Raw genomic sequence first — 11,987 nt, 5'->3', positions numbered from 1 at the left:
AAGTTGGTACCCACCCTGAGTATGGGGGAAAAGTTATGCCCCTTGTCCACTTTCATCACTACAAATTTTACAAAATATCCCTGCAACTTTGTTTTTACAAACCAAAATGTTACCTATTCCTACTCCTAATTCCCAGGAGGGCTGTCATATTTATCCATGGCTCACCTAGAAAAGGAAGCAGAATACTGGAGAATCAGATTGCTGACCATATATTTGCAAGCTATGTTTTAGGACATGACTGTTTCAACCCAGATATTCATATACCTTACCCGAATTAAGGTTTGGGGTGTAAGTCAGCATTTGGTGGATGAAACTGAAAGATCCTTCCCAGAACAGCAACAAGTGAAGGCAAACTTAATAGTCTCCACTATCACAAAATTTCGAACATTCCCCTCAAATTCTGTACCTATCACAAAAATCTCAGTATCACAAAAGATCGGTGGAGGTAACAAGAGTCTCGCCCTGATCTCATTGGGTAGGTACAGAAAGTTACTTTCATCATTTCCGCTTTACTTCAAATGAAAAAGTGGAGTCCCCACTGCATGAAAGTAGTTGCTGGTAGAGGAAAATTTGAGCCGGAGCCCAGTCCGGAGTGAGACTGTTGATTATGGACCATCCGTCTCAGGATTGGCAACCACTCTATCCGAATGTGGGCTTGTTATAATTTTTAAACAAATTGCTTTAATTCGTAGATAGGATTTTTCAGATCGAATCTAAAAGAACTGAGATTCTCCAACTTGAGCACGTATCGGATCACCTAGAATGATGTGGGTGCTTCTCAAAAATTAAGATTGCCCCCAATTTTTGACTCAGAGGGTCTGGGGTGTGGCCAGCGATCTGCGGTTTAATCCGCATTAATTCTGCCGGCAGGAAACGCTCTGCGGCCGACCCGCCCGGGGGGAATAACAGTTTACTGTGGCTACAGCACCGTTTTAATAGCTGTAGCCTCGCATCTGCCACCATGAACCCCTCTGATGGTCCAGCCGCGGCCCGGAACGCGGTGACGCCAACATCATCTTGCTCCCGGGATGGGGCTGGGAACTGCTTTCAGCCGGTTCCGCTACCCATGTGGTCTCCCAAGGGCGACCACAAGTTCAATGCGAAAGATCAAAGTAAATGTGTAACCAGTGCCTGGGCCGAAGCTGGCAAAGGTCTAATCACCCATCTGCAGGTTTAAATCTAAAAATGATAACTTAAAAGTAACACGCTCCTCCCCGCCTCCAATAGGCAGATTCCCGTCCGGGGGTGAAAGCGCGGGGCGGGACTTCCGGGTCAGGCGAGCCGGCTGCATTGACCTTCCTCGCCGTTCGGCCATTTTGTCCCAGTCAGTCCTGAGGCTGCGGCTGCAGAGGTAGCACCTGCGGAGGACCTGCAAAGATGCTGTCCGTGCGCGTCGCCGCGGCCGTGGCCCGCGCCCTCCCTCGGCGGGCAGGGCTGGTGAGCGCCAGGGGCCGGCGGGAGGGAGGGAGGGGGCCGGCGGTCGCTGCGGGCGGTGGTGCACGGCCTCGGGCGCTCTTTCTGCGCGGAGGGTGAGGGGCTGCTGCGGGCGGCGCCATCTTGCCTTGCTGGGCGCTCGGGCTGGCCTGGGTAGGTAGGGGGCGGCAGGCCCGTTTTGCTTGCTCCGGTGCGGGAGGGTGCAGAGTGGTACAGAGGAGACAGTGACCGCCATGTTGCCCAGAGATGACGCCTCAGGAAGTCTCCCGTCTTCATTCGAGAGCGGCCCAGGAAGGGCCTGGGACGAAGGTCAGGACTGGGGCGCTAGCTCTCCGAGGCCTGCACGGGGAGGGCGAGACTCGGCCCCGCTAATTCCCTAGGACTTACTCGCTGAAGGTCAGAGCCCTGCTGTCAGCCCTGGTCGAAGCGAGCTAGGGGAACCTGACATTGTATGAAGGTCAGCGGGCCCCGGTATTTCACCTCTGCCCCGAGGTCGGTTCAGAAGGCGGCAATAAATAAAGGGGGTTTCTGAATGATAAATGATAAATGAAGGTGGTTTTCCAGTAGGTGATCTTTCAGTGCTGAATACTGAGACGATCGTGAAAACACCGTACAGGTGCAAGTGTGCATTTCATGTGGCCAATACCTTGACAGCTGAAGAGCTAGGTTCTAAGTTGTCTCAGTCTGGCAGAAAGACTTTGCTTTGTGGAGCTTTGACATGTTCTAAGACTTCGTCCTTGAGGAGTCGTTAGTGATTGTGAACTGAAGTAAAATAAAATAGAGAATAGGTTGAAAAATACCCGTGAAGGTCAATGCCCTTCATTACTTACATCCCTTGAAGTTAAGACTATCATAACCCTTAGGTCCTGTGTAGACACTTCACATTTGCTTGTTTTTTCATCTTAAGAGTAGTATCAATTTGGAAGGTGAAATAAACATTGGCCATTTTACTGCCCTAACACAACCACTGGTAGCATCTTGGATTTCTGTTAGCAAAACAGCATTTTTAACGATTTCATCCAACTCCTTTATAAGAAAGGAATTGACATTGACCAACCACAGCATTACAGCTTGAAGGAGAAGTCAGGGTCCAGGTTGCTGCATGCTTTGTTGAAGGCAGTAAACCACAACAAAAAAGTGCATATGCCCTATCTCTTAGTTCCTAGCCAAACTGTAGTAACATTTGCAGTTTTTTTGTTGTTAAAATAGGAAATCTGTTGAGATTTGCCCTGTCTAGGAAGCAGTTTATTGAATTGAGAATTTCTACAACTCAATTGAAATGTATCTAAAATCAAAATAATATTATCTTATGCCTTTGAAAAGAAAGATACTTTGTTGCTTCTTAAAATATGCTTTTTATAGCATACTTACAGTGTACCAGGTACAGCATCAGATAACAGATTTTAACATATAAGGAGAGTACTTTCCTACGTGATTAACTCAGTTTTAAGGAGACTATTTTGAGTATAATATTTACACTGATAACTGAAACCAAGCCTGCATTTGTTTAAGCTTGCTAGATTTATAAAGGCTTTTTTAAAAATCAAGTTTTAAAAAATATTCTTGCACTAGGTCTCCAAAAATGCTTTGGGATCATCCTTCATTGCTGCAAGGAACCTCCACGCGTCTAACACTCGTCTTCAGAAGACCGGTAGGTCATTATTTCTGGGTCCGCACCATGCTTACTACCTTGTCACTGAATGAAAAATTAAGTTCTGTAACTGTTGTGAGTGAGTCCTCCCTCCCCTCTAGTTACCATGGAATCTCAGATTCTTAACCTGTGATGTGCCGTTTAGCTCTGACTTGGTAGGGTCTCTTGTTCTGTTGAAAATGAGCTGTAGTTATATATTTCTCTCTTGATGTTAGTACAGCTTCTTTTTTCCTGGTAATGAATGCCCCTTTGGTGGAAATAGAGAGCATCGTATATCAGGCTGTGGACTCCCTTTATGATCTGTGAAAGATTTGTTTTTGCCTCTCTTAAAAAACATTGCAAAAAGCAAGTAATTTTTATCTCTGTTTTTCAAAGACAATAACTGCTAGCCTTTTCCTGGATGTCTCAATTTGCACACGTAAATGTGATAGAGAAGTGGGAAGGTGAGCATAGGAAGACACTGTAGGTTGGGGCTTTTGAAATAAAGAAGTGTTTCCCACATGATGAAATGAAGAATATGGTACCTGCTAAAGGGAAGACACAGGTTTCCCCCTCAAAGTGAAGAAGCAATTACCCTTTTTTGTAAAAGTGAAATGACATAAAGAGAACTTTCGAAAAACAGGGGGCACTTGTACTTATACTTTGTTAACAGTTGGTTTTTTAAATACACTGCATTTTAAAAATACCTTTTTTTTTTAATAGTTTAGCCAAAAATTCAGGTTTCTACATAAGTAGGTTCCCTAGAGATTATACCAAAGGATTAGAAGATAGAAAATATTACAAGAATATTGCTTAATTTGATTAACTTCTAAATCTGGTTTACATTTGGTGAAGTTCTCTGACACTTGGATTCATTTTCATAGTGGTAGGTATCAAGCTTTTTGAATAGAATTATGTATGTTAGATTTTAGAGCACAAAACTTGATTATTATGATCACAAAACTATAGTTTTTATGTTATTGGGGAAATGTGTTTTGAAAAGATCTTGATAGCAGGTTATTTCTTTAACGGAATTGTCCTCTCCGTAGGCACTGCAGAGATGTCCTCTATTCTTGAAGAGCGTATTCTTGGAGCTGACACCTCTGTTGACCTTGAAGAGACTGGTCGTGTTTTAAGTATTGGTGATGGTATTGCCCGTGTACATGGGCTGAGAAATGTTCAAGCAGAAGAAATGGTAGAGTTTTCTTCAGGTTTAAAGGTAAATTATAAAAGGAGATTTTGATGTTTTAGCATTGGTGTCTTAGTTACAGGTTTAATTTTTTTTAACTTTGAATCTCAGTCTGCTTCAGTGTTTTTTGGTTTTGTTCTTGTCATTGTAGATTATGAAAAGAATAGAGGGTTTGGGTTAAATCAAATTTTTTTACTCAAAGGGACTGATTTACACACATAAATTGTAACCACTAGAACTGAAATATAAAATTGAGCCAGTTTCTAAGAAGTTCGAGCCTGGTCTTTATAGCCATTAAGATCTTACACAAAAGTGTTTGATAACTTCCGATAATTTCATTTCTGGTGGAAAGTTGGAAGTCACTGACTTTGTATATCTAGTAAAATTAGACTATTGTTGCTGAGAGGTCAGTTAGTTGTATAGCTCTCAGAAGCTCTCTGATGATACAGATCTACTTTTTTTTCTATTAGATTGAGCCTAGTTGGCCAGTGGGATGAGAAATGAAAGTTGCAGGAATCATGGGTTCTCTGAAGAACGCAGGGCATGATATCCGTGCGGACCAGGGCAGTAAATTATCCACTAATCAAACAGATGGGAGAAAAGGTCATCTTGGTCGTCTTGCTAGTATCCAGTATGTAAAAGTGTGGAAGACTACAGAGCCAAAAGTTTTATCAATGGCTATAAGGCCTTGGCTAAAAGTTTAACCTCTCATCTTTACTGTGTCTGCCTTTGAAAGGAAAGGCTGAAATAGATCAGCTCTAAGTTTCCTTTTAGCTTTTGAGATCCAAGAGTCTGGACCAGTACTGTCCAATAGAACTTTCTGCAGTGATGGAAATGTTCTATGTCTGTGTTGTTTTAAATACGGTAACTGAGATAGGTATGACGCTATTGAATGTAAAATGTAGAGTTTCTTGCTGAGAAAGTAGGTGATATTTAGAGGCATGTTAGTAATTGGAGGAGAAAGTAAGTTTCTCTGGCTGTGGTAATGTGGCATTTATTAATTTAATTTAATAGCCACATGTGGTTAGTGGCAGCTGTTGAACATCAGAGATACAGAGTAAAGATTCTGTACCTGCAGTGATGTTCTGTGATGTTCCTCTGTGTTTACTCGGAGTAGTTCTCCAGGGCTTCCTTACTGACCAGGTTCAGGTTCCTGGACTAGCCTTCTAGCTTCAGTCGTGATTTAGGGATCTTAAGTCTAACCATTGTGAAATATGACTAATGAGGAGAGATGACCCAGGACTATTATATTGTGAAGATTTGTTATTGATTAGGTAGCTTTTAAATTTCACTTTCTACTAACCTGGTGAGTAGAGGTTCTGATAATTTTTTAAAACTGTTTATAGAGCTTCTCACAGATGTAAATCAAGTGTGTCTTAAATTTCCAGTTGATGTTGAGCACTTTATTTCATACTGGACACTCAATTCGGAAACCACCATAGTCAGAGTACATGCAGTGGGAAAAGCTTAAGCTGTCCAATCTCTTTGCTGCTTTTAGTTCTGAGAGGGTGTGATAAGGAACACGTTAGGTTTATAATGTAATGTGTGATACTGTTCAAGGGAACATGTTGCTATTCTAAAAGTCTTAAGATTGTTGGGAAAATACTCAGGTAAGCCAGATCTAAAAGAACAGCACTACTGTTTTCCCCTAGCCGCTTTAATGTGTAGTGTAGGTGTATGGGAAGAAGTACCCCTCAAGCTTCATGAATGTTCAATTGTGTCTTTTATGTAGGGTATGTCTCTGAATTTGGAACCTGACAACGTCGGTGTTGTCGTGTTTGGAAATGATAAACTGATTAAGGAAGGAGATATTGTGAAGAGAACTGGGGCCATCGTGGACGTTCCAGTTGGCGAGGAGCTGTTGGGTCGTGTAGTGGACGCCCTTGGTAATGCCATTGATGGAAAGGTAGGTTAGGTTTAACATTTATTAGCTGTGGTGATAGCTTTTGACAAATGGCCAAACTGATTGTTCTGGAGTTTCTTTTTATTGTTTCACAGGGTCCAATTGGTGCCAAGACCCGAAGGCGAGTTGGCCTGAAAGCCCCTGGGATCATTCCTCGAATCTCTGTGCGGGAACCAATGCAGACTGGCATTAAGGCTGTGGACAGCTTGGTTCCAATTGGTCGCGGTCAGCGTGAGCTGATTATTGGTGACCGACAGACTGGGTAAAGACTCAATAGCTTGTTAAAAGTTCTAACTAAAATTTTATATATAGAAAGACTACTTTTTAGGCCTAGAATGATAAATGCTTTGGATGTACAGGAGAGAGTGGAATGGGATATGAAGATTAGTAGCAGTAAAATTTAAGCTGGGAAATCTTTTGAAGTATTTAGTAAGATTTATGTTTATTTTCTCTTCTTAAAGCAAAACGTCAATTGCTATTGACACAATCATTAACCAGAAACGATTCAATGATGGAACTGATGAAAAGAAGAAGCTGTACTGTATCTATGTTGCTATTGGTCAGAAGAGATCCACTGTTGCCCAGTTGGTGAAGAGACTTACAGATGCAGGTATTAAATGAAGAACTTCAGTCTCACTGCTGTTATCTGGGACTCTTGTTCTTTTTTTCCTTTTTAAGGAATTTTTTTTTATTTTTTAAGATTTTTTAAACTTTTTTTAATTGACTGATAGTCATTTTACAATGTTGTGTCAAATTCCAGTGTAGAGCACAATTTTTCAGTTATACATGAACATATATATATTCATTGTCACATTTTTCTTCCGTGAGCTATCACAAGATCTTGTATGGGATGCTTATTCTTAATGAAGGCTGATTTTTAATTATTTCCTAATGAGCTGAAGTTTCTACTAGTGTAAATTGCTATAAAGCAGGAGTGAAACAGCAGCATGAAACAACAGTAAATTGTAAGGTTCTGTTAGTTTCTATATAGTAGAAGCAATTTGACTGTGGTTACTAGTAAATAACTTAGTAGTGAAGCCCTTAGATCATTTTTATTACAGCAGTTTCTAATTTAAAATCATAGTATCGATAACCTTGTAAAACTTAAAATCTCCTGCTTTCCCAGATGCCATGAAGTACACCATCGTGGTTTCAGCTACCGCTTCTGACGCCGCCCCACTTCAGTACCTGGCGCCCTACTCCGGGTGCTCTATGGGAGAGTATTTCAGAGATAACGGCAAACATGCTTTGATCATCTATGACGACTTATCCAAACAGGTCAAAGGAAATGTGTTTTTAGAATCTGTCTGTGTGTTTGCATCGCAGCGATGGTTGGTGTGTGTAACTTGTGTCTAATTGGGGAACCTCGCAACCCTTTTCTGTACCACAGGCTGTCGCTTATCGTCAGATGTCTCTGCTGCTCCGCCGACCCCCGGGTCGTGAGGCCTACCCTGGGGATGTGTTCTACCTGCACTCCCGTCTGCTAGAGAGAGCCGCCAAGATGAACGATGCTTTTGGTGGAGGCTCCCTGACTGCGTTACCAGTCATAGAAACCCAAGCTGGTGACGTGTCTGCTTACATTCCAACGAATGTCATTTCCATCACCGATGGACAGGTATTATTTTTATGATTAAAATAAGCATTAGAAGCTTTGGGTGATTCTGAGGCATTGCTAGTAGTTACAAACTAATTTGTTAAATGCCTTTTACTTTTTGTTAAGGAAAATTTCAAATGTAAGGAGAATAGTGTAATGAAACCCCATGTGTCTCCCCCGTTTATCCATTCATGGTATGGTGTGCTTCATTCTTGCCTTCTTTTTACTCCCTATTCTCCTCCTTAGATAGTTTTGACGTGAATCCTAGAGAGATCACATCACTTCACGTGTATCTATTTTAGTATAAATATGATACCTGTTTTTCCCCTTATCTCTCGCTTCTCTCCTAATCTCAGCAATAGAATATGCAGGTTGATTTGGGCTGTGAAAGATTTGGGGGCTCTCTTCACCATAAGAAGACGCTTAGTCTTCTTCCTCAGGGTTTTTGGGCTTCAGTTTTTGCTGCAGTGACTTAGTTTTGAAAAAAAAAAAATGATTTCTTTAAGCTTGCTAATAAACGTGTATTTTCCTTACATTGTAGATCTTCTTGGAAACAGAATTGTTCTACAAAGGTATCCGTCCTGCCATCAACGTTGGTTTGTCTGTGTCCCGTGTCGGATCTGCTGCCCAAACCAGGGCCATGAAGCAGGTAATTTGCATCACTTTGTCATTAGGTTAAAAATCAAAGTGTATTTATATGGTGACCCATGTCATTGTGGTAGGTTTTCTTGTATTGTGTGGGTTAACCATTTCTGTGTTTCAGGTGGCAGGTACCATGAAGCTGGAGTTGGCTCAGTATCGTGAGGTTGCTGCTTTTGCCCAGTTCGGTTCTGACCTCGACGCTGCCACTCAGCAGCTCCTGAGCCGCGGTGTGCGCCTGACGGAGCTGCTGAAGCAGGGCCAGTATGGTGAGCCGGGCTACTCTTCTGGTCAAGTGAGGGCTTGGGGAGATCATGTAGCTCCTTATAAACCGTAATATGTGCTGTTACCTTTCATCAGAGGCACTGCCTTTTGAGTGTGTTTGATGCCTGTTTTACTTACTTGAAGTACAGTTCTTATAATTTGAGTGTAAACGCTAGGAGCTGAATAACCGGGAAAGAGGTATGCTAATACCTTTTGGGAATTAAAACAGTAGATTCTATGCCTCTCCATCACCGCTGCCTGGGCTGTCTGAGTGTGGATGGTGCCAGATTTAAAAGAATGTTATTCTGTATTATTTTCCTCTAAAATTTAAGCAAATTGTCTATACCTAAAACAATACAAATGCTGCCAGATGATACAGAGTTGCCCATGGACTATGCCCAGAGGTTACACTTCAAGGCTTACAGATACGAGGAAAAGCCGTTTCCAGGGGAGGGAGATGGGCAGGAGGACTAATGCAGTTTCTCAGTTGTAAAAGTAGGCGATCTGTAGAGACATGTTAATTGAGGAAAAAGTAAGTTTCTCTGGTTTTGGAAATGTGGCATTTGAGCAGCTCACTTGTTTCTTTTCAGCTCCCATGGCTATTGAAGAGCAGGTGGCCGTGATCTATGCGGGCGTCAGGGGGTACCTGGATAAGCTGGAGCCCAGCAAGATCACAAAGTTTGAGACTGCTTTCTTGTCTCACGTTATCAGCCAGCACCAAGCCCTGCTGGGCAAAATCAGGTATGAGCACAGTCAGTGTCCTCTTTTCTGTAGGTTTTAAGTTAAAAAATCTTACTAAATCCTTTGGAATTCTGTAATTAGGCTAGTCAAATTTTTGTCCAGGTCAGAACTGATTTGCTTTTATTTTCAAATAGGACTGATGGAAAGATCTCAGAAGAGACAGATGCAAAACTGAAAGAGATTGTAACAAACTTCTTGGCTGGATTTGAAGCTTAAACTCCTATGGATTCACATCAAATACCAGTTTGGTTTTGTCATTGTTTCGTCTAGTAATCAGTTCATTTGTAAAAGGATTACTTCCGTACTGCAGATGTACAGTGATAACGTTAAAATAAAGGTTCCGTACTGCCTGGGCAGTTTTCTGTAGTTTGAGTGATTCTTTAAGAAGAACTGAGATTACTTTGAGGAATTGGTAAACATGTTTCCTAACATTTTTTATTTAAATATTAAAGTCAGCAAGCCTGCGTAATATTCAAGACAAGTTCTTTGCAAGATTCTGGAGTGCTTTGTGATTGATTGAAGAGAAATTATGTGGCAAAGTACATATGTGATAATGTTGAAAAGCCTGACTGGCTTCTCTGGGCAGAGGACTAATCTGCATAAAGAGGTAATGGAGGTGAGAAAGGGTGACTAAAATTCTCAAGGAAATGAAAAAAAAAAAAAAGAGCTAAGTGAAGAATAAAAGATCAGGGCAAACACTGAGAAGGAGATACCAGACTGAACAGAATTGTGAACACTTGTTAGTATCATTGTGTAGTTTGTTTAATGTACATTTCATAAGCTGTGGTTCTTAATTGTAATGTGATCAAGTTAGTTTTCACGGTTAGCATTTTTTAGTCTTACTTTACAGTCACAAAGACAGCTGACTGTATTTTCTACTAAGAATTTGAAGTTTGCTTTTGTCATAGAAGAGCTTAATCCATGTATTAAAGTTCTCCAGAGAAACAGATGTCGATGTGTAGAGAGCATTATAGGGGTGGGCAAGACTGAAAGGGTAGGTGGGCCGGTTGGAGACCCAGGGAAGAGTTGCACTTGGAGGTGGAATTCCTCCTCCACGGTGGACCTCAGGTTTTTCTTGTAAGGCCTTCAACTGAGTGAGACCCACCCCTGTGGGGAATAGTCTGCTTTATTCAAAGTCGACTGCATTTTCAGTGTTTTTCACGTCTAAAAAAATCCCTTCACAGCAATATGAAAACTGGTGTTTGACCAAAAACTGGATACCATAGTCTAGCCAAGTTGACACATAAGATTGACCCTCATAATCTGTGTGGAGTTGTATTTTTGTCTAGAGGTCAGAAGTCTTTTTTTTTTTTTCCCCCCACTTATTCCATATGTGTATCCAGTTTTTTCAGCTCCCTTTAGCCCCCACCATACTTGTCATAACAGTCATATTTAAGTTTCACCCACATTGAGGTTTTTCTGGGCTCTATATATTTTTAAATTGTTAACACAGGCTTATGATTTAAAGAAGAAAAAAGTCAAGGCTGTTGATGAGAAATAGTGGTATGCTTGTCCCTCCACAGCTGCTTCCTGCTTTCTAACAGCAGCTAACCTCTGGTCATTTATTTCTTTTGCCAGTTACCTCCATAATGCAGTTTCTTGTTTTTGTTTTTTTTTTCCATGATGCGGTTTTTATTGTGCTACTTCTTGACTTTAACATTATGTGTGATCTATTGATTTCACCTAATAAGAATTTTGGATGCATGTTGTCACACACCTCACCATAGTCAATTCTCTATCATTACAATTTAAACAATTGGGATAAAGAGAGATGTTGCTTAAATACGATTTCTTTGTGAGCTGATGAAAGCTGAAATGCTTATTTTTACCTTCCTTTCTGAGTCCTGGTAGGATGTTTTTATATACAGAATATTTTTAAATTGTTCTACTTTAATTTGTCCAATGAATGTGAGACAATACTGATACTGAAAGAATTTTTGTGAGTCTAGTCATTTGGATTTCAGTTTCTACTGTCCACAAGCTGTATGAGTTTGGTAAGTCGTTTAAGGCTTTGTTCATGTAAATTAAGAGTTGTGCTAGAACACGTCAACAGTTCTAAGCTGTGTGGCCCTTTCCTTGATTTTACTGAGCTAAAGCCCAGCACATTCTGCTGCAGCAGTGAACCAGGAGCAACAAATTCTGAGGTTCAAATGCCATCTCTCGTTAACTGCTTAGACCAATGTGATGAGAGGCTCCCGGGCATCCTGGCTGTTCTGAACAGGCAGGCCTGATTACTTTGCCTAATGGCCTTCCTATGTGGTAGCCAAATGGCTGTCATGAAATGTTTCTTGTATGGTTTCTGGGGTTTGAAATTCCAGATTTGTATTTAAAATCTACTTGATTGTAAAGTCTTTCTAGCTCTGCAGAAGGCCTCTGATGTCTCAGGGGTATAGTCTATGATAGTAGGAGTAGTAAGAGAAGCATATTTTAAGTAGTGCTTAGTTCATTTGTTGAGCATCAACTATGAGATGACCACTAGAGAGGGGGCACATTGAGCAAGGCAGAAGGATCCTCAGTGACAACCTAGGGTTAAGGAGGGAGGACGAGACATTTAATGTAGTGAATACTGTGTAGCTACCACATAGAAATACAA

At 41.2% G+C, this 11,987-nt stretch overlaps 1 protein-coding gene across 1 annotated transcript; it reads left to right on the top strand.

The window, feature by feature from the left end:
- The first annotated feature begins 1,283 nt into the window (after positions 1 to 1,283).
- On the top strand, positions 1,284 to 9,752 carry ATP5F1A (ATP synthase F1 subunit alpha). The gene is made up of 12 exons (XM_032470349.1): positions 1,284 to 1,437; positions 3,007 to 3,085; positions 4,114 to 4,283; positions 5,986 to 6,159; positions 6,252 to 6,418; positions 6,618 to 6,766; positions 7,283 to 7,434; positions 7,547 to 7,771; positions 8,292 to 8,399; positions 8,514 to 8,658; positions 9,244 to 9,394; positions 9,529 to 9,752. The coding sequence occupies exons 1-12, from the start codon at positions 1,378 to 1,380 to the stop codon at positions 9,608 to 9,610; spliced, it is 1,662 nt and encodes a 553-aa protein (XP_032326240.1). The 5' UTR covers positions 1,284 to 1,377; the 3' UTR covers positions 9,611 to 9,752.
- Positions 9,753 to 11,987: the final 2,235 nt, after the last annotated feature.

The sequence above is a fragment of the Camelus ferus genome, chromosome 30, assembly GCF_009834535.1.
Source record: "Camelus ferus isolate YT-003-E chromosome 30, BCGSAC_Cfer_1.0, whole genome shotgun sequence".
In the NCBI taxonomy this organism is placed as follows: Eukaryota; Metazoa; Chordata; class Mammalia; order Artiodactyla; family Camelidae; genus Camelus; species Camelus ferus.
Note: the sequence above shows the minus strand (reverse complement) of the source record. Positions and strands in the feature narration are given on the sequence as shown.